At 38.1% G+C, this 27,340-nt stretch overlaps 1 protein-coding gene across 6 annotated transcripts in view; it reads right to left on the bottom strand.

The window, feature by feature from the left end:
* Erc2 (ELKS/RAB6-interacting/CAST family member 2) overlaps positions 1–27,340 on the bottom strand; it is a 978,194-nt gene that overhangs the window by 312,276 nt on the left and 638,578 nt on the right. For all 6 annotated transcript variants that reach the window (XM_047532409.1, XM_047532410.1, XM_047532412.1 and 3 more), the window contains one exon: positions 26,077–26,237. In XM_047532409.1, the coding sequence (XP_047388365.1) occupies positions 26,077–26,237 (161 nt within the window). The remainder of the gene's footprint in view (positions 1–26,076; positions 26,238–27,340) is intronic.

Raw genomic sequence — 27,340 nt, 5'->3', positions numbered from 1 at the left:
AAAGCCATCTCCACCTCACAGACCAAATGAATGTCTGTCATTTCTGTGGAATCACTAAAAAAATCCCTTTGTGCATATATAGGTTAAAACATAAAGACCCAGGGCTGAAGCTATGGCTCAGTGGTAGAGCACTTGCCTGGCAAGTGTAAGGCACTGGGTTAGATCCTCAGCATCACATAAAAATAAATAAATAAAATAAAGGTATTTTGTTTGTCTACAAAAAAAAAAAAAAAAAAACACTTTAAAAAACATAGTGACCTAATTACTAAAGCTGCCTACTTTCAGCTCCTAGCACTGTGACTGGTATCTACTATGGGACTCAAAATAAATATGTTTGTATTCAATGAGTAGATTGGACATCTCTATTTGCTCATTGTCAATGCCTTCAAATGCCAGTGCCTGTTATTTGCTAATGCATTCCTTGATGTTAAGCTAAAAAATTATTTGAGGCTGTAATCTGATGTTTACAATCATTTTATATGTTCCACCTTCAGACAGGTTGTAAATAAACATGGACATGGATCATAACTCACATGTCTTTGCTGATTTCATAGCACTATGCAGAGACTTGTCTTTATAGTTTACTGATATACTATTCATATACCCTACAATGCACCCATTTAAAATGAATTCAGTGGGGTTTTGTGCATCACAGAGTTATTAAATCATTATCACTACATCGATTTTTAGACAATTTTCATCACTCAAAAACCAAGCCCCACACCCATTACAAATCTTCACCCAGCCCTGGGCAACCACTACTTTATTTTCTATCTCTATGGATTTGCCTATTTGTCACGTATATTGGATCATTAATACATGGTCTTTTGTGACTGGCTTCTTTCAGCATGATTATTTTCAAAGTTCTTCCATGTTGAAGCATCAGCATTTCATTTCTATTATCAAATAATATTCCATTGCATTAATACATCATATTTTATTGATACATTCAATATCAATTCATCCATTTATATTCTTTCTACTTTTTGGCCAATGTGTATAATGCCAAACATTCATGTATAATTTTTTTTGTTGCTGTGTTTTCATTTCTTTGGGGTATAAACCTAGGAGTGAAATTGGTGCATCCTATGAGAATCCTATTATCATTTTGAGGAAGTACCAGACTGTTTCCCAAAATAGATGCACCAGTTTAAAAACACTGACAAATGAATGCAGATTCCATACGCTCCACATCCTTGCCACACTTGGTATTGCCTGTCATTTTCCTTGTAGCCATCTTTCTAGGTATGAAATGGTATCATTGTGGCTTTCATTTATATTTCCCTAAATAATGATGGTGAAACATCTTTTAATGATCCATTTATCTTCTTTAGAGAACTGTCAATTCAAATGCCTTGCCAACTGGATTATTTGCATAGAATATATAAAGAGTTCTTTATATATTCTAGATATAAGTCCCTTTTAAGGTATATGATTTGCAAATGTATTCTCCTATTTTGAGGGTGGTCTCTTTTTGAGGATAACCTTTGAAGGTTATCATCAAGGTTAGTTTTTAATTTTGATGAACTGCAATTTAACTATTTGTTTCCTTAGTTCCTTTTGCTTTTGGTGTCATATTTAAAAAGGTTTGGTCTAGCCTGAGTTCTCAAAAATTATATACTGACATTTTATTGTAAGAATATCATAGTTTTACCTCTTATATTTGGGTCCATGCTCCATTTTGAATTAATTTTTGTAAATGATGTGAAAGAGCTCTGGATGTAGTTTGGAGTTTTAAGAAACAAATAAGCAAAACCAATTCTTTTGTGTGTATCTCATAGTCAGATTACTAACAGTTTTTCCTTCAGTGGCAACAATATCCAACTATGCTTTCTCTTGAACATTTTAGAAAGAGACATGGCATTCAAGATATCCAGAGAATTTTATACAGGAAGAATCCAGGAAAGTCAAAAAGTTTGCTTATCAAGTCACTATTAGTAATGGTAAAATTCCCCAGAAATTGATTTTATATCATCTTGTAAAATCTTTCCTTTGGTTACCTTTGACCATTTCTATATTCTGGAAATTGAAAATTCAATAGGTGCTAATAGTTTCTTGTTTCCTGGTGTTATTTCTCCTTGCTTAGTTATTTCCTTCCTCCCTTCCTTCTCTCTTCTCCTTCCCTCCCTTTCTCCTACTGAAATCTCTCCCTCTTTCCTTCTTATATCCCTTCCATTCCTTTCTTCCTAACTGCCACCTCTGCTCATTTACAGCCTAATTTCTTTCCCTTATTCTCCTGTCCATTTAAAATGAAGCTCACTGGAAGCATCCTCTAGGTCTTGGCCATCTCCACAGCACCTCACCACCCAGCATCAGCACAGGGCCAGGCATTAGGTTCATGCTCAACAAGTGTTTTAGGATTTGATTTGAATAGTTAATCCCTATCCATGAGTTCCAAATGTAACTACAAGGGTTCCCTTCTCCTCTTATAATGGAACATACATATTCCATTTATATTTGATTTGAGAGAAAAATCGTTTAATTTATAATAACCAAAGGAAAATAAGCATTACTCCATGTAGATAAAAAAAAATGTTACAAAGGACAGTTACTTACATGCAAAATGTAGGCATGGAAATAGATTAGAGGGAAAAAGGAATTCAAAATGTCAAGCCTTTTTCCTAGTTAAATGCTGTCGATATTTTGCTGGTGAGTGTTTCTCATAATGTGCATATGCAACTTCTATTTCTTTAGAAAAGCAGGTTAAATCTATTTCAAAACAAATATAATTTATTCTTAATTCTTTAGATATGAAAAGTGATGTAACATCACTGCTTTTGGTCACTTAAAATGCCATGCAAGAGAAATCCCTTGTATAATTATACATTCCTATACTCTCTTTTTGAACAATAACAGCACCATGAATTAATTGTATCCAACCCACTCTACTGTTAAATACATGGCACTCAGAGAGTCTGATAGTGGGATGGGGATATAGCTCAGTTCATAGAGTGCATGCCTGTTAAGCACAAGGCCCTGGGTTCAATACCCAGCACCACAAAAAAAAAAAAAAAAAAAAAGAAAAGAAAAAGAACATGCAGAATGTCTGATGGTCTAGCACAGATGATCTCCCATTTCCCACATTCTGTTCCTTGTGGCCTGATTTGATGATCACAGTTCCTCTCCTCCCTTCCTGCATTACAGACAATGTATACATGTCCATAGACTAAAGATGAATCTAGTGCCCTTGGGTTCAATTCCTTGTACCAAAAAAAGATGAACCTGCTACCAGGTGCAATGGTGCATACTTGGGAGGCTGAGGCACGAGGATCTTGAATTCAAAGCCAGCCTCAGGAACTTAGCAAGGCCCTGAGCAACTCATCAAGACCTTGTCTCTAAAGTAACCTCTACACTGTAGGGCTCATGGGCAAGCACCTGAGTGGGAGCATGGGAACAGTGCATGGGTGCAGCGCACACACACACACACATACACACACACACACACACACACAAAGAGTCAAGCTTGCAACTCCAACAGGCAGGCTGTACTCCAGTCAAAAGACCACCTATGTCGAGCTGACTAGTTATGCTCAGGGTGTCAATGAGGCTGAGGAGAAGGGTACTAAGAGGGTTTCGCAAGCAAGGGTGTAATTCACTCAACTTATGAAGAAGGAAAAAAGAAATCTCTAGCAACCAACACTGGTTCTCTTTCTCTCCCAGTCAATGATGGAGAGCCTGTGCTTTGTGGACCTTGATATCAGAGACAGAAACCCTCCTAATCCTTCACTGAATTCTGCTTGATAAAACCACAACCCATTCCACAGTTTTGATCATTATTTTCTGGGTTTCTTCAAGAAAGCATGTTTTCAGAGGTGAGGGCAAAGACACAATTTGGCTGAGGTCAGCTTTGGAAGGAGTCAACAATTCTTTTCCTCAGACTTTAAACTGTTTAAAACTGTTGTATTATTTCAAATATTAAGATAACAAAACATTAGATTATAGAAAGTGCTCCAAGTCCACTTGCCACAGTTTTTTGTGTGTAGACTTTTAGTTGTATTAAACAGCTTGACTCCAAGCTGGAGTTTCAAATAATACTTTCTAAGCTTAGTATCATCCTGAAAAATCCCAGACCAGTTCAGGGAGCCTCTTTCATTGTGTATCATATTTTTTAAAACCCTTTCTTATTATAAACATATAAATTATAATACCATCATGAGGGAAAGGTATTGCCAACAATTTCATATCCAGTCACAGCTAACCAGTGCGAATGTAAACAATATTGCTGTACATTAGAAAGACGCCATCTGTTATGGCAGCTTGGAAAAAATGACTTGAGTTAGAAGCCAACTTCCAATGGCCACATGTCAAGAAGAATGTTGAGAATAGAAGAAAAAGGGAGCTCCAGTTCTTGTTGGAGGGCAATCTACTTGTTATAAGGCGAGGGTTAAGAGTCAAGGATATTATAGTACATCATCTATTATTACTTACTTTGGGGAATGACATTTCGAACCCCCCCTTCATATAAATGGTATTTTCAGGACAATCTTCCAGAGCTCTTTGGGCTTTTAGCAAGATCACTTTAGTTTCATCACTGAATTCCTTTTTAATTGCTTTGTCTAAACTTTTTAAAATTATTTTAAAATTTGTTTTAATTAGTTATACATGACAATAGAATGCACTTTGATACATTATATATAATGGAATATAAGTTATCATTTTTCTGGCCATACATGATGTAGAATCCCAGGTCATATAGTTATATATGTACATAGGGTAATAATGTCTACTATCCTTTCCATTCCCATACTTCCTCCCCTCCCTTCATTCACCTCTACCTAATCTAAAGTAACTATTCTTCCCTAGCCCTCCCCTATTGTGAATTAGCATCTGCATATCAGAGAAAACATTCAGTTTTTGGTTTTGGGGGATTGGCTTATTTTGCTCACCATGATGTTCTCCAGCTCCATTCATTTGCCGGCAAATGCCATCATTTCATTCTTCCTCAAGGCTGAGTAATATTCCATCGTGTGTGTGTGTGTGTGTGTGTGTGTGTGTGTGTGTATCTCACATATATATATATATACACATACACACAAACACACACACACACACACATACACACACACATACATATATATATATATCACATCATATTTTTTTATCCATTCTTCTGTTGAAGGGTATGTAGGTTGGTTCCATAGTTTAGCTATTGTGAATTGAGAGATGCTGAACATATTTTCATATATTTGTTGATTGATTGCATTTCTTCTTCTGTGAAGTATCTGTTCAGTTCCTTAGCCCATTTATTGATTGGATATTTATTTTTTGGTCTTAAGTTTTTTGAGTTCTTTATATATCCTGTAGATAAAAAGCTCTATCTGAGGTGCATGTGGATAAGATTTTCTCCCATTTTGTTTCCTTTGCTGAGAAGAAACTTTTTAGTTTGAATCCATCCCATTTATTGATTCTTGATTTTACTTCTTGTGTTTTAGGAGTCTTGTTAAGGAAGTCAGATCCTAAGCCAACATGGTGAAGATTTGGGCCTACTTTTTTTTCTATTAGGTGCAGGGTCTGTGGTCTAGTGCCTAAGTTTTTATCCATTTTTGAGTTGAGTTTCATACAGGGTGAAAGATAGGGGTTTAAATTAATTGTTACATGTGAATTTCCAATTTTCCCAGCACCATTTATTGAATAGGCTATCTTTTCTCCAGTGAATGTTTTTGGCATCTTTGTCTAGTATGAGATACCTGTATTTATGTGGATTTGTCTCTGTGTCTTCTATTTTGTACCATTGGTCTACATGTCTGTTTTGGTGCCAATACCAGGCTGTTTTTGTTACTATGGCTCTATTTGTAGTATTGTTTGAGATCTGGTGTTGTGATGCCTCCTGCTTCATTCTTCTTGCTAAGGAATGCTTTGGCTATTCTGGGTTTTTTATTTTTCCAAATGAATTTCATGATTACTTTTTCTAGTTCTATGAAGAATGTTGTTGGGATTTTAATTGGAATTGCATTAAATCTGAATAACACTTTTGGTAGAATGACTATTTTGACAATATCCAGGAGCATAGGAAGACTTCCCCTCTTCTTAGGTCTTCTTCAGTTTCTTTCTTTAGTGTTCTGTAATTTTGTTGTAGAGGACTTTTACCTCTTTTGTTAGATCAATTCCTAAGTGTTTTTTGTTTTTTGAAAGCTATTGTGAATGGGGTAGTTTTCCTAATTTCCCTTTCAGTAGATTTGTCACTGATGTATAGGAATGCATTTGATTTATTGGTGTTGATTTTATAATCCACTACTTTGTGGAATTCATTTATGAGTTTTAGAAGTTTTCTGGTGGAATTTTTTTGCTACTCTAAGTAAAGAATCATGTCATCAGCAAATAGTAATAGTTTGAGTTCTTCTTTTCCTATTCACATCCCTTTAATTTCTTTCTCCTCTCTAATTGCTCTGGCTAGAGTTTCAAGGACAATGTTGAATAGAAATAGTGAAAGAGGGCATCCTTATCTTTTTCCAGTTTTTAGAGGGAATGCTTTAAATTTTTCTCCATTTAGAATGATGTCATCACTGAATTCTTTTTATTGGCCATTTGAATATTGTATTTGACTGTGGGTCCCATAAGAAATACTTCTATTCCTCTCCTCGATCTCACCCATTTATTTTACCCCTCAGGTCTCAGCTGACATGCCCTTCCTTCCCAGAAGCTAACAACCAACCCCATGCTTCCTTTCAACCTAAAATAAATATCCCATATCATCCAGAACTTTTGTCAGCTGCACATTTCCACCCTGCATAGAAATTACCAGCTTATACTGCCAACTTTTTCTTCATAGCATGAGCTCCACAAGACAGGGACCACATTACAAGGGTTAGACATAGTACCCTTCCTACGGAAATACTCAGAACTTATTTGTCGAATGTGTACAGAAAGAATGTAAAGATGGTCCAAAGGAGATGGGTCCTTAAAACCTGCCACGAGATGAAAAGGAGAAGCCAGGGACTTTTACATGGAGGTGAGAAGATTCTGCAGCATGGAGGGTATTGGGGAAAAAAGCACAGGAGAACTGCCTTAGTCTTCAAAGGCTAGGGAAAAATAAACACTTCAGTGGCAAAAATGCAAAAGTACCAAAGAACAAGAGGATGAAATGATAAAGGAAGTTATTATAATATAACAAATGCAAGCTTCTTAAAGGCAGAGTTAGTTCTCTGAAGAGAGAATGAGTTCCCCCAGAATGTCGATGATTAGACTTACTAAGACTTACTAAAAGTAGCAGATTTGGGCTGTGTTATATGTATCACCTCATTTAATCCTCAGAAGAACTCCACAGGGGACATAATATTTACATACTTGGCCATGGTCACAGAGCAAGCAGAGTAAGTGGAGGGCCAAGCTTCAAGCTCAAATCATCTATCTCCCTCCTGCAAATCCCAGGTATTTCACTCCTGCATGCATTTACCACTCCGGGAGAAAGGCAGATACTAAAAGATTCAGAGATGCTGTTAAGAATTAAACAGCACCAGTAGATGAAATTATGGGCTAGATGCTATGAAGCAATACATTTTGGTGAAACCTAACTGTCACTCCTTAATCTTGCTTGGTTTAGAGTTAACTGGAAATTGAAATGCAAAGGACACAGTCTGTCTTGGTGGAATGCTCCAGCCTTCACATGCTCCACCTTCTTGGGACACCATCTCCTCCCAGCTTTCACTGAAGCCAGGACTAGAATGCTGCCCAAGTACCTAACCCAGGTGACATGCCCTCTGGAATCATTTCTCTCTAGAGTAAGCAGATTTGAAAGCCAAGCTGAAGACAGAAATATGGCTCAGCCTGAAGATATCCCATGGTTACCTAAGTAAGAGATAATTGGATACAGAAGCCATCTCAATGCCATTAAAGTGTTCCAAGGCCAGATGGACAATGGACAATCAAATAATCAATCTGCAGTAAACTTCCAGAAATCAGAGCATGAGCCATGAGTAGATAAGCATGTAGTGCAGTGGGAAGTCCTTAGTTATTGTCAGTAAATGATAATTAAATGAATTAATGCTTGAGAGCAACCCCGATAGTTATATTTTCCCAATAAAATGGAGGATACTGAGGTCAAGATGATGTGATGCCTTTGTGATCACTAATAAAAGATGGTGAATGGGTATATTCAGAGCTTTCTAGAGATTCAGGAACTTAATCTCCTAACAAAGTAAACTTAATCTCAGTTTTCTTCTCTGCGGACAAGGTGTCATTAACCAAATCCTGAGAGCCCTTGGGTGTAAGAGATGTGATGACCAATCACCAGTTCAGGATCATACACTTTGAAAGCTATTTGTTTGTTTCCTCTAAATCCTGAAATTATCATTAGTTAAAAAGTTGAAAAGAGCCAGGATCAAGAAAAGTCCTTCTCAGATGCATGTGCAGTGGCACATGCCTGTAATCCCAAGGGCTTGGGAGGCTGAGGCAGGAGAATCACAAGTTCAGAGTCAGATTCAACAGTTTAGCAAAGCCCTAAGCAACTTAACGAGTCAGTGTTGCAAAATAAAAACAGAAAAAGGGCTGGAATGTGGCTAGGTGACTAAGTGCTTCTGGGTTCAATCCCTGGTACTGAAAAATAAAAAGAACCCAAACTGAATTTCCATAATTAAAAAAAAAAGAACAAAGGCCTTCTCTTCTAGTTATATGTAGAAATATCAATAATCACTAAGAGATGAGAAAGAGATGGAATTAGTCAACACTGAGGTTTAGGCCTAAGCTAGGGAGAATAGAGATGAAAATCAATAAAGGAAAGTGTCCAGCGTTGTAAATCTTTCTGACTTCCCCATATAGTATCACCAAATGGTCCATTTTGCTTTTATAACAACATTTTCAAAATATTAAAAATCTGAACCTTTCATATTTGAGTCTCAGGGGGTTCCAACAGTAAGGGAAAGGCCTTCATTAAAATTCTCTTCTACCTTAGAGTGTTTGTAATTTGGTGTCAAAATGTTTATCTGAAAAAATAATGTTTATGCTTAAGTATTTATGGATGAAATGATATAATGTCTGGGATTGGCTTCAAAATAATCCTAGGATAGGGGTGGGGATTGACGATGGGTTGAATAATTGCTGAAGCTGGATGAAGGGGACATGGGGTTCATTTCACATTTATATACAACTGACATTTTTTTTAAAAGATATAACAGTAACTTACCCATGCCTAATGGGACAACAGTCAGGAAAAAGAATTCTCATAGGAATACAGCACTCTGTTCCAAAGAGGCATCCCCACCACTAATCACCACCAGACTTACAGTTACACCCCACTCAGGTATTTATGAGCTTCTCCCCAGGAATCTTCAGGGATGCCAGATTGAAGGGCAGGCTTCTCATGGCACTTGAAAAAATACATGAATTAGCAGGAAACTGTCAACTGACCAAAATTCTTAAAAACCCTATTCCCCTCTAAATATGGGCATTTGATAAATCCACCTTTCCAAATGAGCAGTTCACTTAATGTCAATAAAATGGACTTCTAAACAAATGTAATTCTGCAAAGGGGAGTTTTGAGGTTGTTTAGGAAATATTTGCTGCAGAAATATATAACACAGGTAGTGCACAAACATGAGAAAGATTAAGAAAGGCTCCTGTGAGAATCAGTCGTGTGGAACCTTAGATTATGTTCTCATGACAAAGAAAACAGCTCTGAAAGATGACCAAGTATCCAGGCTACTTTGCCAAAGACAACTGAATCTACAAGGTCTAGCCTCACCTACCTGCAGAGGTGCTGAGGATGGGCCAATGTTACAACTCTATCCACTGGCTCAAGCCCCACAGAACTCCAGAAGAGGGCTGCTCCAAGGTGAGACACTACAAACACATGCAGGTTAGGATTAGACCAGCTATTCTCAACTAGGGGTGACTTTGAACTCCAGGGTATTTCTAGAAATGCCTGTAGACAGTTTTTATGGTCACAACTGTGGGACCTGAATATGGTCATCTAAGGAGCAGAAGCCAGGGATACTATTAAACATAGGACAGCAACACTATCCCCCAATAATTACCTAGCTGAATGTCAACAGAGCTGCTGTTGAGAAAACCTGAACTAAAGCAATTCCCTCAAGCATCCCGTATAGGAGGGGATGAAAGTACTCAGAGAAGCAGAGGGCAGAGCTGGCAGGAAGAAGGAAAATGAGAGCCACACTTCTTCATCACTCCTATAGATAGTCTAAACTCGGTCTTATAAATTTGGCTTCCTATGAATCTCTTAGACTTCCACTCCTCTCTACCATATTGTCACTGCCCTAAGTCAGCTCTTTTCACAAGGAAGGCTGTAGCCTTTCCTAACTAATGTGCCTGCACCCAGTCATTCTCTATCAAAAAGCCAGAGAAAGTATAGTATGGTACTCAAGCACATGGCCATACTACGTGGCAATCCTGAGAAGTTCAAATCCTCTTTGCCATATGACCAAGGGAAAATTAATCTCTCCACACTTTGTTGTACCTGAGTGCAAAATGTAATGATGACAGTAGTTATCTTGGAAAGCTATTAAGATTAAATGAGATGCATATGTAGTTCTTGAAAAGCACTTTCATATGTAAGTGTACTATAGTTGCATTTTATTCTTTTCAAATCATAATTCAATAATTCAGTCTTTTTTATCCAATGGGTTCCTATTCTAAGGATAAACATCGATAATCTGATCATGGCCCAAGACCCTGGATGTCTGACCTCTGCCAATCTCTCTGCATAACTATCTTATTTTTCCACTTGGTTTCTATGCCCCAGTCTTACAGGCCTCCTAAAAGCTAATGGAAGACAAGTAAGTCCCACCTACCACAGGGCTTTTGTATAGGCAAGTGTCCTCCTCTTGCAATGTGCCCCCAACCATCAGCTCTGCCCTTTTACCTGATGTTCTTCCACTCATGCAACACATGAGGGCTCATAGCCACATTCTCAGATTGCCTGCAGGATGCTCTGATAGTTCCAAGTACTTCTCCTATTCCTGCATATTTATTCAGCCTTAATTTTGATTTCTAATCCTTTGAACATTAGATTATTGACTAGGTACTCAGTAAATATTTGCTCATTGTCTCAAGAAACAACTGACTGCCTGGCATGATTTCTTTAATGAATAAGTCAATGACTAAACAAAGGATGGAATCAATGAGAAGTGCTTCAATACAGTGTGCTACAAAACAGTAGTTGCTGCAAAAATCATAGATGCCTTCAGTCTCCCAAAACCAAAAATGCTCTAAGTTTGACTGAAAGAATGATACACTCCTGGAATAATTTCTTTCAATTCATCTCAAGAACCTCTTCCTTTCAGCCAAAGCAACTTCCCTACATCTGTAGAACAAAGGGGAAACTATTTTTGCTAGTGCAAGACTCAATCTGACTCTGGGAACCTTGGTCCTTCATCTTTCTAAGGTGGGGAAAGCAGTAGTCACTCATGTTGAAGGGTCATTTGAAAGCCACTCACTTTTAGGAAACCACAAAATGAAGGGTTTATTTTAATGTTTTGACTTTAGCATCAAACAATCTGCTTCTTTTCCCAAAATTATTTAATATGGGAAATGTAAACATTTTCTAACAACACTTTCTTAAGTCATTCTAACAAATCTTATGTATCTAACCATGGCACCATGGCCTTCCCCACTGTGACAGTCTGGGTCCTGAAGGAAATGGAATCAACCACAGATGGTTCCAATGAGGAGACTTCAATGAAGGGGCTTCAGAAGGAGGGGTGGGCAGGGTTAATGAAACAAACAAGAGATGCTGAGGCATTCAGAAACTGGTGACAGCAGGCAACCATTGCCATGCATCAGGCTGCAGGGGCAAAAGCAAAAATGAGCTAATCCTGGTGACAACTGAAACCACAGATGGGTGCTGCTCAAAGGGGGCTGTAGTTATGCAGAAAAGCTCCTGCTGTGAGAGATGTGGCAAAGAAGGAACTGGGGCTTCGGAACATTCTCTAGCCTTTTTCTCCTCCCACCATCTCATCTCCTGCAGTGCCTCATGTTGGCTTCAGACCCAACCAGAATCCAGCCAGCAAGGGAACCTTGGTGATGCAGCTCACAGGGACAATTTCCAAGAGAATGATGAGGAAGGGGGAGCAGAGAATAGTCACTGGACCTACCCAATCCCATATGACCTTATAATAAAGCATTAGCTGACAGGAACCTTGGAAATGCATTGAAGAAAATATTATCCTAGAAAACTTTCAGAGGCAGAGCCAGGAGGAGAAAGAAGCTCCAAGCTCAGGGATTGGTAAAGTGAACACATAAAAACCAATTTTAAAATAGAACGGCAAGTCAGAAATTTACCTGTTATCACAAACTACATGCCGGCACTGACTGCAGTGCACTTAGCAAAGCTCTTCAAATGAGTGAAGCATTGAGGTGTGAGATAATAACAGACTTCCAAAGGTGGCCTCAAGCTTCTGCAGATTCGATTGAAGACCCCCAGGAATATCAGCTTAACCCAAAGATCAAGCCTAACACTGCATTTTAATTTTCCCAATTTGTTGGTTCCCAAATTCTGTGACTGGGAAACAAAAAGACTTTGGATATATCTAGCTTCCAGCTGTATTTCTCCATTTCTTTGCTCCTAGGGAACTGAGTGGTCTCCCCCAGTGCATCTCATTTCCCAAGCAAAATTGCCAGAGCAGCCCTTCTCTGCTTCAGAGCATACTACCTGTTTCTCTCCTTGCCCCACCCCTGCCTTATCTCCCTTTCTCACTTTCTCTCCTCCAGCATGCTTGCTCTGCCTCCTGCCTGATAGTCAAAATTAAAACCTAGCAAGACTACTAGACTGAGAAGATTCAGAAAACATTTTGAACCCTAGCATGTTGTTCAGTACCAAGAAGTATGTAAGAGAGGAGAAAAGAAAAAGAGAGAGGAAGTTAGGAAGAAATGAAGAAAAGAAGGAAGAGGATGGAGGAGGAGGCAAGAGAAAAGAAGTAGTAGAAAAGGAGAAGCTGATCAGGGAGTGGAAAGGTACACTGAAATGTCATTTCATTCATTTCTCCCACAAACCTTCGTTCAAGACTTATCAAGGACCAAGACATTGAAATCCTTCCCGCCTCCATGCTGTGCTCCTCTACCCACCTATACCTCTTCATTGACTTGGCACCTTTTGTGATATCTCCAATGAGGATACAGATCTTAATGTCTATTCTCTACATTAGGGATATAGATTCCCCAATAATATCTAAATTAGGCTTTTACTACGTAAGGAAGATACTACAAGGAGGCAGAGAACCCCTACAAATTAAGATTTGCCCCAAATTCTGTTCTTCACAATCAAACCATGTACCTGGCATTTATCTAGGCAGCCATCTTTCCTTCTAATGTCCTCAGGCTCTGCTCTGGCATACATTCTTCACCTATCTAGTGTTCTCACTTTTCTTCTATCCTTTCTGCTATAAACAACCATTGTCAAAAATATTTCCCTAGACAAAGACCTGGCTGCCCAGAGGAATGTCATGAAGGAAGGAACAAATGCAAGTGAGAGGCAAAGGTGGAGAGGGAGTCAGGGCACTTCCACAATCATGTACCAACTTATATGACTGGTCTAATCCTTGAAAACTGTCCAATTTCACACCCTTAATCTATAGTTGGGGAAACTGAGGAATTGAGAGTTACACGTTAAAGAATGATGGATTCTGGAGTTAGGCAGGCTTGTGCAGTCTCTTAAGCAGTGGGCATTAATGAAAGGAGGCTTTTAGATTTATTTTAGGTTTATATCTCACAGGGAGCTCAGCCACCTGAGGATTTGGATCTGAGACCTGTGATAATTCCATTAGGGAGATGGTAAGCTGGTCTGCAATCCTAAGAAAGCAAGCCAGGGTCAAGAGGTCAAAGTCATCCATTGTACACAGGGTTCCCAAGCTAACACACCCTTGGGGCCTGATCATTATCCTGAGAGGAGAAAACACATACTGTGTGTGTGTCACCTTTGAAACAGTGCTGGGGTTGTAGCTCAGTGGTAGAGTGCTTGCCTAGCACATGTAAGGCACTGGGTTCAACCCTCAGCACCCCATACAAATAAATAAAATAAAGGAGTATTGAAATGAGCTCTTCTTTAAAGGTTTTGTAGAACTCGGCTGAGAATCCATCTGGTCCCGGACTTTCCTTTGTTGGTAGGCTTTTGATGACTTCTCTTTCTTACTTGAAATTGATCTATTTAAATTGTGTATGTCCTTCTGATTCAGTTTGGGTGAATTATATGTCTCTAGAAACCTGTTGATGTCTTCTATTTTGTTGGAGTATAGATTTTCAAAATAGCTTCTAATTATGTTTTGTATTTCAATTGTGTCTATCATGATATTTCCTTGTTTATCCCGAATTTTAGTAATTTGAGTTTTCTCTCTCCTTCTCTTTGTTAGTGTGGCTAAGGGTTGATCAATTTTGTTTATTTTTTCAAAGAACCAACTTTTTATTTTGTCAATTTTTTTCAATTGTTTCTTTGGGTTCAATTTCATTGATTTAAGTTCTGATTTTAACTATTTCTTGTCTTCTACTACTTTTGGTGTTGATCTGTTCTTCTTTTTCTAGGGCTTTGAGCTGTAATGTTAGATCGTTTATTTGTTGACATTTTCTTCTTTTATTGAATGCACTCCATGCAATGAATTTTCCTCTAAGTACTGTTTTCATAGGAATAGAAAACTCAAACTATCCCTATTTGCTGATGACATGATTATATATTTAGAGGAACTGGGAAATTCCACCAGAAAACTTCTAGAACTCCTAAACGAATTCAGTAAAGTAGCAGGATATAAGATCAATGCTCATAAATCTAATGCATTTTTATTCATAAGTGATGAATCCTCAGAAAGAGAATTTAGGAAAACTACCCCATTCACAATAGCCTCGAAAAAAATAAAATACTTGGGAATCAATCTAACCAAAGAGGTGAAAGATCTCTACAATGGGAACTACAGAACACTAAAGAAAGAAATTAAAGAAAATCTTAGAAGATGGAAAGATCTCCCATGTTCTTGGACAGGCATAATTAATATTGTCAAAATGGCCATACTACCTAAAGTGCTATACAGATTCAAGGCAATTCCAATTAAAATCCCAATGATGTACCTCACAGAAATAGGGCAAACAATCATGAAATTCATCTGGAAGAATAAAAAACCCAGAATAGCTAAAGCAATCCTTAGCAGGAAGAGTGAAGCAGGGGGTATCGCAATACCAGAACTTCAACTATACTACAAAGCAATAGTAACAAAAATGGCATGGTATTGGCACCAAAATAGACAGGTAGATCAATGGTACAGAATAGAGGACACTGACACAAACCCAAATAAATACAATTTTCTCATACTAGACAAAGATGCCAAAAACATGCACTGGAGAAAAGTCTGTTCAACAAATGGTGCTGGGAAAACTGGAAATTCATATGCAACGGAATGAAATTAAACCCCTATCTTTTACCCTGCACAAAACTCAACTCAAAGTGGATCAAGGACCTTGGAATCAGACCAGAGATCCTGCACCTTACAGAAGAAAAAGTAGGTCCAAATCTTCATCATGTCGGCTTAGGATCAGACTTCCTTAACAAGACTCCCAAAGCACAAGAAATAAAAGCAAGAATCAATAACTGGGATAGATAAAAACTAAACAGCTTTCTCTCAGCAAAGGAAACTATCAGCAATGTGAAGAGAGCCTACAGTGTGGGACAAAATCTTTGACACTCATACTTCATAGACAGTGTTAATCTCCAGAATCTATAAAGAACTCAAAAAACTTTACACCAAGAATACAAATAACCCAATCAACAAATGGGCTAAGGAAATGAACAGACACTTCACAGAAGAAGATCTACAAGCAATCAACAGATATATGAAAAAATGTTCAACATCTCTAGTAATAAGAGAAATGCAAATCAAAACTACCCTAAGATTCCATCTCACCCCAATTAGAATGGCGATTACCAAGAATACAAGCAACAATAGGTGATGGCGAGGATATGGGAAAAAAGGTACACTCATACATTTCTGGTGGGGATGCAAATTAGTGCAGCCACTCTGGAAAGCAGTGTGGAGATTCATTAGAAAACTTGGAATGGAACCACCATTTGACCCAGCTATCCCACTCCTCGGCCTATACCCAAAGGACTTAAAATCAGCATACTACAGAGATACAGCCACATCAATGTTCATAGCTGCTCAATTCACAATAGCTACGTTGTGAAACCAACCTAGATGCCCTTCAGTTGATGAATGGATAAAGAAACTGTGGTATATATACATGATGGAATATTACTCAGCCATAAAGAATAATAAAATTATGGTATTTGCAGGCAAATGGATGAAGTTGGAGAATATCATGCTAAGTGAGATAAGCCAATCCCAAGAAACCAAAGGATGAATGATCTTGCTGATAAGCAGATGATGATACATAATGGGCGGTGGGAGGGAGGCAAGAATGGAGGAAGGAGGGACTGTATAGAGGGAAAAGAGGGGTGGGAGGGGTGGGGGAAGGAAAAAGAATGAATCAAACATCATTACCCTATGTAAATGTATGATTACACAAATGGTATGCTTCTACTTCATGTACAACCAGAGAAACAAGTTGTACCCCATTTGTTTACTATTTTAAAAAAATATAAATGTATTGTGTCCATTTACAACTAAATATTAAAAAAAGAAAAAAAGTCAAGCTAAATCAGAAATGAGACCCTACAAAGTTTTTTCTCTCTTCTAGAGTAAAAGAAACACCAATCTAAGGGGAGGCTAATTATGGATTTCTCAACAAAAATACCATTGGAATTTGGGTTCAGGTAAATCTTTGTTATTGGGGGGCTGGCTTTGTGCATTGTAGGATGTTTAACAACACCTCTGGTCTCTATCCACTAGGTTCCAGAAGTACATTCTCCTCCAGTCATGACAACTAAAACTATCTCCTGACTTTGGCAAATATTCCTCCAAGGAACAAAATCAGGTTGAGAGCCAAGGCTTTGGAGAATCATAGAATTTAATATGTTCATCTGAGTTCAGAGTCCTCATTACACATGGAGAGATGGGCTCAGGTTTGCCTGGGCTCACCCTGCTATGATGAGCAGATTTAAGCTGTGAACACTAGTCCTGAGAGCCCTGATCATTGCTCCAGAAAATACTTCTTTTAGGACTGGCTACGTGGCCCCACCACACTATCCCTTGGTCTCTTTGTGTGACGTGGCTGCCCTATCTTTGCCTCATAGGGTTAAAACAGACAGTGCTTCCTACAGTGTTAGATCAGGTCCTTCTTGGATTTCTTCCAATGTGATGTTGCTCTTGGATTGGAAGAAAGTGCCACAACACCCCCCTGAACACCCCCCATGCCATGTTTCAGGAGGTTTGGAGGTGCATACATTTCTCTTCCCCGTTTTTAACGGGTGAACTTTCCTGGTCCCCTTGGGGTTGCTGTGAGGATGGAGATAACGTGAAGTACGGCGCTTGGAATTACTTAAACCCTACAATTCACAAGTCTTTAGATTATTTAACTGCTGATTATGATTATTTAAGGTGAAAGTCTATACTTCTTTAGCTCAGAAAATGTTTGTATTTCCATTAAAAACCACCAAGCCCAGGGCCCTTTTGACTGACATTTTTCACTACTAAAACTATACATACAGTGCATATTTTGGGCCAAAAGACAGGGTGTCCCTTATTTTGTTTTAAGATAAGGAAGTCAACTTCAAAGGCCTTCCCCAACTAATCCTCTTCCTACCTCCTCCCTCTCCCAACTCTCCAGCCTGCTGATCTGCTCCCCTGAGGCAGGCTGGTACAAGCATATCTCTACTCCCTACTTCTACTAGTTAAGCAAAATTGGTCCCAGACTTGAGATTCTTAAAATGACAGCCCAAGAACATCACTAAAAGACTCTACTCAGTGGTTAAGACTGTGGGCTATAACATCAAGCAAATTTGGTTCTAGGTATCACAGCCTCAGTGCTTACATCTGCAGACTGGGAGCAATCACTCTGCCCAGCTTGCAGGAGGTGGCAGCAATATGCAGATGAAGTGCTTAGCTCATGCCTGATATGTAGCAAGCACTGAATCAGTATTCACTGGTCAGATTAATCCCATTGTCTGAAGTATGCATGCACTGAACAGTACATACAGAGGGGCTAGTATAATGGTCTGAAGGCATTTTGAGCAGAATACAATCCTCATCACAGACATAGTAAAGAGTCTTGATTCTATCTGATGTGACTTAATCATTTCAATTATTTTTCTATAATCATTTGTGAAACATATCTCTGCTTTGCTCATATATTTCATATTCAAACAGTGTTATAAAAAATAAAGGCTATGCACAAAATACAAGGAAATTCTACTACAGCTCTATAAGAGAGGGCAAGGTCTAGAAGCAAGATGTAATTTTTTGTCTTTGATAGAAATTTCTGCATTCTAGTAGAATTCCTCAAGGGACAAAACAAAGAAGATCCCAGCAATTCTTAAGTATTATCTACATCCCAGGTCATTTATTTAGTGTAAACATCAATAGAATTATGGAGAACTCCTTGGTGCCTCCTCTTGGAATGGAAATTCACCTGGAACAGGTAAGAGGGTTCTTGCTGCTACAAAGTTCTTTAGCACTGAAGGAAAAGCTTCTTCTTTTTAAGTTTCACATATGAGCTCTAGCAGTCTTTCAAGGCAGCATAAAATCAAGTCTACCTCTTTTTTTTTTTTTATATGTAATCCCTTTAATAGTTCAAAGAAATGTTTGCCTTCTTGGCCTTCGGTAGACCTAACACCCTTCACCCATTAGCAATCCAAAGTATACGAGATTTGCAAATATCCCTCTATCTGTTCACCCACTGTATGGTTCCCCATGGTTTACCAACCATGATATCCAGAAGTGACTCAGATATACACTAGACACACGCCTATGAGCAAATGTCTCTTAGGAATATTCTCTCTAAAGGTTTAGTCAAAGTTACTTTTTGATGCTCACTGAGATAAGGTATCAGTTGGTGTTCTTTTTTTTTTTTCATTATGGTAGAGACTATTAATTGCTCCCTAAACCCATTCTTTCATTGCCTTCCTTAGTAACAGGATGTTAGCTGGGCATATAGCTATCAAGATAAAGGCTACATTTCCCTATTTGCCTGGAAGCTAAGTGTGACCATATGACTTAAAATTCTGGTCAGTGGCCCCTTCCCCCACTAGATCTGGCATTTTTTAAAGGATTTTTGTTCAGTTCTTTCTGTTCCCTTAGAACAACACATATATAAGTACCTAGAGCTTAGAACAGTCTTTACACATAGCAAATACTCAACAACTATTTATTGAATGAACTGTTTAATGACTCAGATGTCAATCAGTGGTATGTGTAACTTACAGGGCAGAAAGGGCGCTTTCTCTTTCTTCCTTTCTGATGGTTGGAATATGGATTGGATAGATGAAATCGAGGCAAGAGTCTTACATCATGAGGTGAAAGCAAAATGCTAACAATGGCAAAGTATTGAGCTTGAAGAAGCAAGGATCCCTGGTGACAATGAAGATAACAAGTTTGAACCTCTGGAATGTGGGGTTCTTTGTTCCCTGCATCTGAAGTTAACTGGAATATTCCCCCATTCTAAAGTTATTTTCTTTACAGTTAAGGTTGACTTACCTACTCTGTTTTGTGCATAGCAATCTCTAAGCCACCCACTTCAGGGTGTAGAAAGGGAAACAGAAATAACAAGTGGTAAGCATATGCACAGTTATGCCACTGCCTGCAGCTCAAACCAAAATCAACTTTGAATGAGTCATTCTTCATGACATTTATTCCCTCCCTGCCACCTGTCTCTAATCACTTCAGGTCACTCAAGAGGCCTCAACAGGCTTCATCAGTGTTCCAGCTAGCCCAAAAATCTTTCAGAAATTAGCAAGTGGCAAACAGAAATAGACAGGCCAGGATATCTAGGACATGTTATCATATTACTTAATATTTTTTAAATTGGACTCAACCAAGTTTTTACAAATAAACCACTGGTTAGAGAAAGAATCATGCTGTAGCAAAAAATAAAATGGTTGAATTCACAAAGTGAAATTGTGATTTGAAACAGGATCAGTGTATGCTAACTGTAATGAATATACCTAACATCTTAATAGTAACAAAAGACATGATTATAGACTTGTATGGCTTAAAAATCACATTCTCATAAATGGATAATCTCATTCAATCCCCATAAGGTCTCTGTAAAATAGTACAGCTCCCTTGCTACTGAGTTTATCAATTTTAAGTAACAGTTGCCTTCAAAACTCCTCTTCCAGTCTCCATTTATCCTGTGCAAATTGCCAGGCACTTAGGATTCCTCCCTAAAGAAATGTGATTTGTCTTTTCTCATGTTGGAGTGAAGTAAAGAATAAATTGATTTTTATCATTTTTTGCATGCTGCCTCTCCTTTGAAGGGTACTTACCTAATGAGTGGCTCTCCAGAAAGGATCCCAGATCAAAGAAGCCAACAGGATAATGCCCTAGAATGAGTTGCTGCCTTACCTCACGTAAATGTCCTAAAATAACCCACTGTATACAAAGGCTTGTGAGGCTATCTGGAGATGATGTCTAAAATCCAACAGTACCCAGCAAATTAAGATGGATTGAACATCATTGGATGAGTTAAAAAATGCAGAGGTCTGCTTAAATATGTAGGGGTCTGTTTCAAATTTTACGTAACATAAGCACAGGAAATCACTGTGAAAAGTTTAAAAGACACACTTCAAATTATCAACTAGCCATTAAAACCCTTATTCAACTGAACATTTTATACTAAATGAAAAATATCAGTTAGCTGCCTGTCTGCCTGTTAAATTACTATGGTAGTAAAAATCATCCGAGAAAATGCACACAGATTTTAAGCACTTTATCTCAAGGCCCTCCATTCCTTTTAGCCTCAAGTATCAAATTCACCTGCCACAAATTAAATAATTGAGCTTTGGTTACTGGAATGTAAGCTTATTAACTAATATTAATAAAGCCAAACATATATAATAATGTTCTTAATATTCTTTTAATAAGATAAATAGGGACAAATGTAATAGATGAACCATTATGAAACGTTTTAGCAAGTGGTTTTGGATATTTTTTTTAAGTAAAAATAATCTTATACATAGGGAAAGGTGAATATTACATTCTTCTATGAAAATATATAGTTGAGTCCTGTTAGTTCCTTCCAAGGTGGGAATAATGACTAGCAGTTAGAATACCAACCAATAAAGATCAAACTGAAGAAGGGAGAGTTGGAGAAGAATCCAGTATATATCAAATTTAAAGGTCCTCCTGTGGCATGAACTTGGTTTCAGTTCCTGAAAATGTTCTCACATTGTTATGGTTAGGATATGAGGTGTCCACCAAAAGCTCATGTGTGAGACAATTCAAAAAGGTTTAGAGGAGAAATGATTGGGTTATGAGGGCCTAACCCAAACAGTGAATTAATCCCCTTGATGGGATTGAGTGGTGACTGAAGGAAGGTAGGGTGTGGCAGGAGGAGGTGGTCATTTGGAGTATACATATTTCTATTTGCAAGTGGAGTCTCTCTCTCTCTTCTGCCTGATAATCATGTGAGCTCCTTCCTGCTGCCACACTCTCCACCATGATGTTCTGCTTCACCTTGAGTTGAGGAATGGAGCCTCTGAAACCATGAGCCACAAATAAACTTTCCCTCTTCTAAAACTGTTATTGTTGGATCTTTTAGTCACAGCAACAACAACAAAAAAAAAAGCTGACTAAAACACACAGGATGAGGTATGCAACATTGTCCATTGTCTCCCTTATCCCAAATAATTAAGGGAGTCCTTACCTTTGGAAATGGCATCTAAGTGGGATTCCAAACCTCTTTGATTATACAAGAAACTACTGTATTCATCTGTCTAGTCATTTATTATTTATTTGTTCACTCATCTCCTTTAATCATTATAAAAACTAAGATCTCCACAAGGCCAAGGTTCTTTCTTATTTTACTAGAACAATGCCTGTCAATAGCTATGAATCTTTGAACTCATTCACTCTTTCATTCTTTGATGTTTACTAGATCCCTAACATGTTACAAGTCCTCAAGGTCCAATATTAAAAGAAAATTCCACCATAAATAAAGTCACATCCTGAGAAATTTTGAAGTTAGAAAAATCAGGCAATATTTTTCTCACTCTAAATTCAGTCAAAATTTAAAATAAGAGGACAGTTCTCTACCCACCCAAGAAGAATGGTAAGAAGAAAATATAGGCTAGAGTGGCACATATTTCCACCTTTTTGGCACATGTCCCCAAATGATGTAACACAAAACAAAAATAGGCTGAACACGCATCAGCAGGGAGTGGTTGAAACTACCAAAAGACAGGACCAGCAATCCCTGTGAGGATGGATGGAACAAGTCTAAATTTGACTGTGGTAGATTTGTCACAAATCTATGGCTATGATCAAAATACAAACACACACACACACACACACACACACACACACACACCAATTCATGTGAAACTGGAGCAATCTGGTAAAGTTGGCAGACTGTACCAATATAAGTTTCCCTAATTACTATCATGATGCAAGATGTTACCAATGCTGAAATGGACGAAGATCATAAGAAAACTCTCTATATTTTATTTGGCAATTTAATGTTAAACTACAATTACTTCAAACTAAATCAGTAAAATTAAGCAGTTTGTTATGAAAGCAATGCTTACATTAGCAAAACACTGGAACCAAAACAGATGCTCAATAATGGGGTAAACCTATACAACAGTATATTGAGAGATTAAAAAATAACACATTTCTATTATTGTGACATGAAAGGTGTTTGTATTCAGAAAGCAAAAGAAGTGGGACTTACAGAACATGCAAATACAATCTATTTTCTTTTTTAAAAAAGTATGTTGGGAAAAACATTTGTACAAGTATATACCAAATGCTATTGGTGTCCATTTCTATGTTAGCATCCAGGGTGATTTTTTATTATTTCATTTTTGCTTCTCCATAATTCTACCCGTTTTTTCTAAAATGAACAATATTAGCTAACAAATGTATAAAAGGCCATCCATCCTATGGCTGTAACTCTGATTAATTCTGTGTAGCTCTGAAAGATAACCAGGACAAATGAGAAGATTACATGGAAAGACATTTCAGTTCTGTGTAACAATGCATTGAGCTACCCCCATGAGCCATGGAACATGAACCACCAGCTTGTGAGCCGATGGCCTCTAATGGGAACGGTGTCTACCAAGGCCTGGCAAATTCCTTATTAGTAATTATGTGGAAGGGAGTATGGCTTATACAGGCTGAGAGGTTGGACCCAATTCTAAAACTGCCTTCCAATTCTAAAACTCTATGCCTTTTGATTTTGCAATGAATTTAACAGACAACACCTCTCATTTTAAAAGCCCTTTTTATGTTTCAAAGCACTTTCACATATGCTGTTTTATATTAGCTTTAGTCTAGTACTTTTTTTTAAATCCTGTCCCTATCACACATCTGTAGTGTAGGCAGAGCAGATATCATCACCTCCATTTTACTGAAGGAAAAACTGAGGCAAGAAGAGAGCGATCTCTTTTTCATATTGTGGGGTGAGATGAAAAATGAGTTATGAGAGCATACATATCTCTTGCTCGTGGCCCCACCCCCTTTGAACACTGTGTAGCTTCTCCTTTTCTATGGGGTTTGCAAACTGGATAGAACTGGCTAACAGTATTGCATAATGGGGGTCAGTTGAATAAAAAACTTATTATTGATAATAAGTATCAATAATGATAATACACATCTGGTTGATCCCACTAACTTACATCAACTCAGTCAAGGTTGAATAACCAATATGTCAATTCAACTAAAAAAATCATGATCAATGAAATCAGATGGTTGACATGAACACCCAAGAGACTGCTGAACCTCATGGGGGATCTCAGTCAATATACTTGCCCTGTACCTGTGTCCTCCATAGTTGTAGGTATGAAATCCAAATGTTGGGCTTCTGGGTCAGTTAAATAATGAATGGGATCCATACGGGGCTTAATGAAGTAGGGCTTTGTTCCTTTCACCAAAGGAATTAACAGAGGAATTCTGTATTTATTTTACAGTGGCAGCAGATTAAGCACTTCGGCAATAATGTGGCAATTCACCAAAAGAGGTCTTAGTTAGGTGCTATCTGAAATCATGAAATTAAGTGGGAAAACATACACATGGAAAGGTTTATATATTTTAGAAAAATAAATCCAAATTTTAGATAAATGATAGTCTTCATAGAGTATATTAAACAAATGACATATTTTCATTGGCTGATTGAGTCTTTTACACACATATATCATTTTCTGTGTGCCAAACCCTCTGCTGAGTACCTCTCCTCACAATCACCCCATTGCAAATCATTAGAGAGGAAACTAGAGGGTCATTGAGGTTAAGGGCACTTCCTTCAAGTCCTGTAGACAAAAGGGGAAGTGATAGGATCATAACCCAGGTCTGATGACTCCCAAACCAGCATATCCCCCCATTACTTGTTCTCCCAGAACCTTAAAAGTACATGCCCTTTTTAAAGCAGGAAGTAACTCAAGTGGCATGATATACTACTTCAGGAACTACAGAGTTAACCTAGGAACAAGTGGAGAACAATGAGAAACAGAATATAACTGCTGATAGAATGTAGGTATCCATACTGTTAATACATTAGTATGGGTATTGATTATTGATAATAAATTATTGAAAAAGGTGTTACAATGTCACAGAAACTTGAAATATTTTTTCTGCTCAGTTACATAAAATTCGGTCTACAGAATTTTATTTATTCATTCATTCAACAAACAGTTGAGTGCCTACCATATTCCCAGCACTGCTAAAAGCAGAATAATTTCTTCAGTGATTCAAACAGACAAAAGTCCCAGACTTGATGAAGTTCACAAAAGCTCCACAACAAAATGAGGTAGTAGAAAGGAAGAGTGAGGTAGAAGACTTTGGTTTTAATCCTGGCCAGATGGCCTTAAGCAAATTGAATCTCTCTGGGTCTCAGCTCCCTCACCTCTAAACTGAGTATAGTAGTATCTGTTTCTATTATATCATCTTTTATTAGGAAAAATGTAGTTTATATGTGAAAAAAATCCCACTTATTCTTTGGTCTTGGAGAAACTGAGGTAGTTGTTGAGGTATAAAAGTTTTGTCCTCATTATTAAATCCCTCAAAATATTTCATTCCCTATTTTCCATGATCTAAGCTTTCTGGGCTTAATGTTAACCATGTGTAAGACTTGCTGGGTCACCATGAGGTCACTCTTCCATACCTAGCCACCAATTTCAAAGTCTGTGTTACAGGCTTAAGATGCCATAATTAGGTATGATTCCCCTTGTTGTGGAAGGAAGTAGAATTTCAATTATATCTTAGTGATTATTTCATTTACACACTTATAGATATGCTATTTCCTAACTAGTTCTTGAGAAACAAATTCATTACAATTGATTATTATGAAAATCTTCCAGTAAGATTTTCTTTCTTTCTTTCTTATGTTCTTCCATACTACTATTTCACTGAGAGTGAAATAAGAACTAGGTGGATGTAGATGTGTCATAGACAGGACCATTTCCCAGCATTCAGCTCCACTTCATTGATTATATCAAAGAAATCAATCAGTTCCAACCTGATATCCTCCCCGCTTTCCTTACCTGCCCTCTCCCTTCACCTTGGTGTGTGGGTGGGGGATTCCTAACCTATTTTTATCAGCCCAGCAAATCAGAGTTTTGCTTTCTAAACAATGAGGTACCAAACTTGAGACTGTGAAAGCCAATACAAGTCAAGCATTGCACACAAGTGAAAAGAATATAATTAGCAAAGTTATAGTCACAATTAGGAAATACCTCCTCAAAAGAGTTTCCATTTAATTACGAGCAGTGCTCAAATTACTATTGTGCTTGAGGCCTCTGTCTCTTGGCTGACTCAGACTTCTATGACAGATCTATGAATACCAGCACCATCCACAAAATTCAGACACAAAATCTAATGCTGAATGTGTATTTTTTTTAAATACCAGATATGGAAAATGTGCAAATTGAGGCACCAAAACTAAAATTTAAAAAAAATAAGAAATACAGTTTCACAAATGTCAGGTATTAGTCCAATTATTCTTTTTCTATGCTCTTTCTTCACCTTCTCTAGTTCTTTCCCCTTTTCTACCCTCAAAGAGAGGTTAGGAAAGACAAAGAAAGCAAAAATGTATACTCACTTCATTTCCAGGATCTCCTCCAGCTGTTTCCTCCTCTCTATCCGCAGGTTGGCCAAGTGTGCTTCTTTCTCAGCCAGGGACTGCTGTGTAGAGGCAAGTCGGGCTTTGGTGGCATCCAGTTCTTGCCTGGTCTTCTCCAAGGCATTCATCAGTTCCTCAATCTGAAAGGCACAAGCAGCTGTGTGTGTGATTGCTCCTTCATTCAAGCACAAGGCATTCCTGACTGCCCTGTGTTCCAACAATAAACACAAAGGAATCATGGGTGCTCTTGAAGTAGACACTGTTTCCAGGAGCCTACTCTTTGTCACTGAGTTAAAGTAAATGTTTCCAACACTGTAAATTTCCATACTGGGATGGGATACAGCTCAGTAGCAGAGGACTTGTCTAGCACATGCAAGGCCCTGCATTCCAAGCTCAGTACTACAAAAATAAAAATAGAAGTCCATATTTCCCCAAGGTCCACATTCAATTGGATTGCCCAATAACTTTTACAGAAACTATTTAATGCCTACACTAGAAGTAGGGGTGAGTGATTTGACCCAATTTCAACCCATGTTTGGCAAAATTCTCAGATACTTCCTTGCAGTTAGAGGGAGGCAACACTCAGAATATAGTTCTGTGGGCACAATCTACTTTTGTGTGTAGGCCCCAGAGTACTCTGACAGGAAGTTAATCGATGTGTTTCAGATTCATTCATGTTTTAACCTATCAAATCCTTGTTTGGTCACAGCTATTTGATGTCCACAGGGCCTCAGGAGCCCTTCTCACCTCACCTCCCTGACTTATATTCAGGAAGCAAGATTTGGCCAAAGGTAAACAGAATTCCAGCCACAAAGGGTTCAAGTTTGGTTTGCCCCTGAAGTTTGAGAGGGTTCTAAACTTGAAATAAATGACATGTAACTTTTATAGGGTGCTAATACACCATAGAAATAAGCCAGACTATCAAATATCCAGGGTTTTTCAGCCAGGTCCCAAAAAATTGGACTAGGGAGCCCCATGGCAAGACCTTACCCTCCTCAAACCATTAGGGACTTTTAAAAGCCAACACACAACAAAGAGAGTTGGTGTTTATTGTTTTGTTCCAGAGACTTCCGTGGAGAAAGTTGGTAAAATGCCATGCCTTGCACAGGCTGCTTCTACTCTGCAGATTCAAAATCATGGTTCCAGGAAGTTTCTAGATTCCAGAGCTGATGTTTGAGTTTCTAAGCCATCCCTCCCAGCTGCACTTGGCAGAATGGGCTCATCCATCACTAAAGTCAACAGA

The sequence above is a fragment of the Sciurus carolinensis genome, chromosome 17 (assembly GCF_902686445.1).
Source record: "Sciurus carolinensis chromosome 17, mSciCar1.2, whole genome shotgun sequence".
NCBI classification, from domain to species: domain Eukaryota; kingdom Metazoa; phylum Chordata; class Mammalia; order Rodentia; family Sciuridae; genus Sciurus; species Sciurus carolinensis.
Note: the sequence above shows the minus strand (reverse complement) of the source record. Positions and strands in the feature narration are given on the sequence as shown.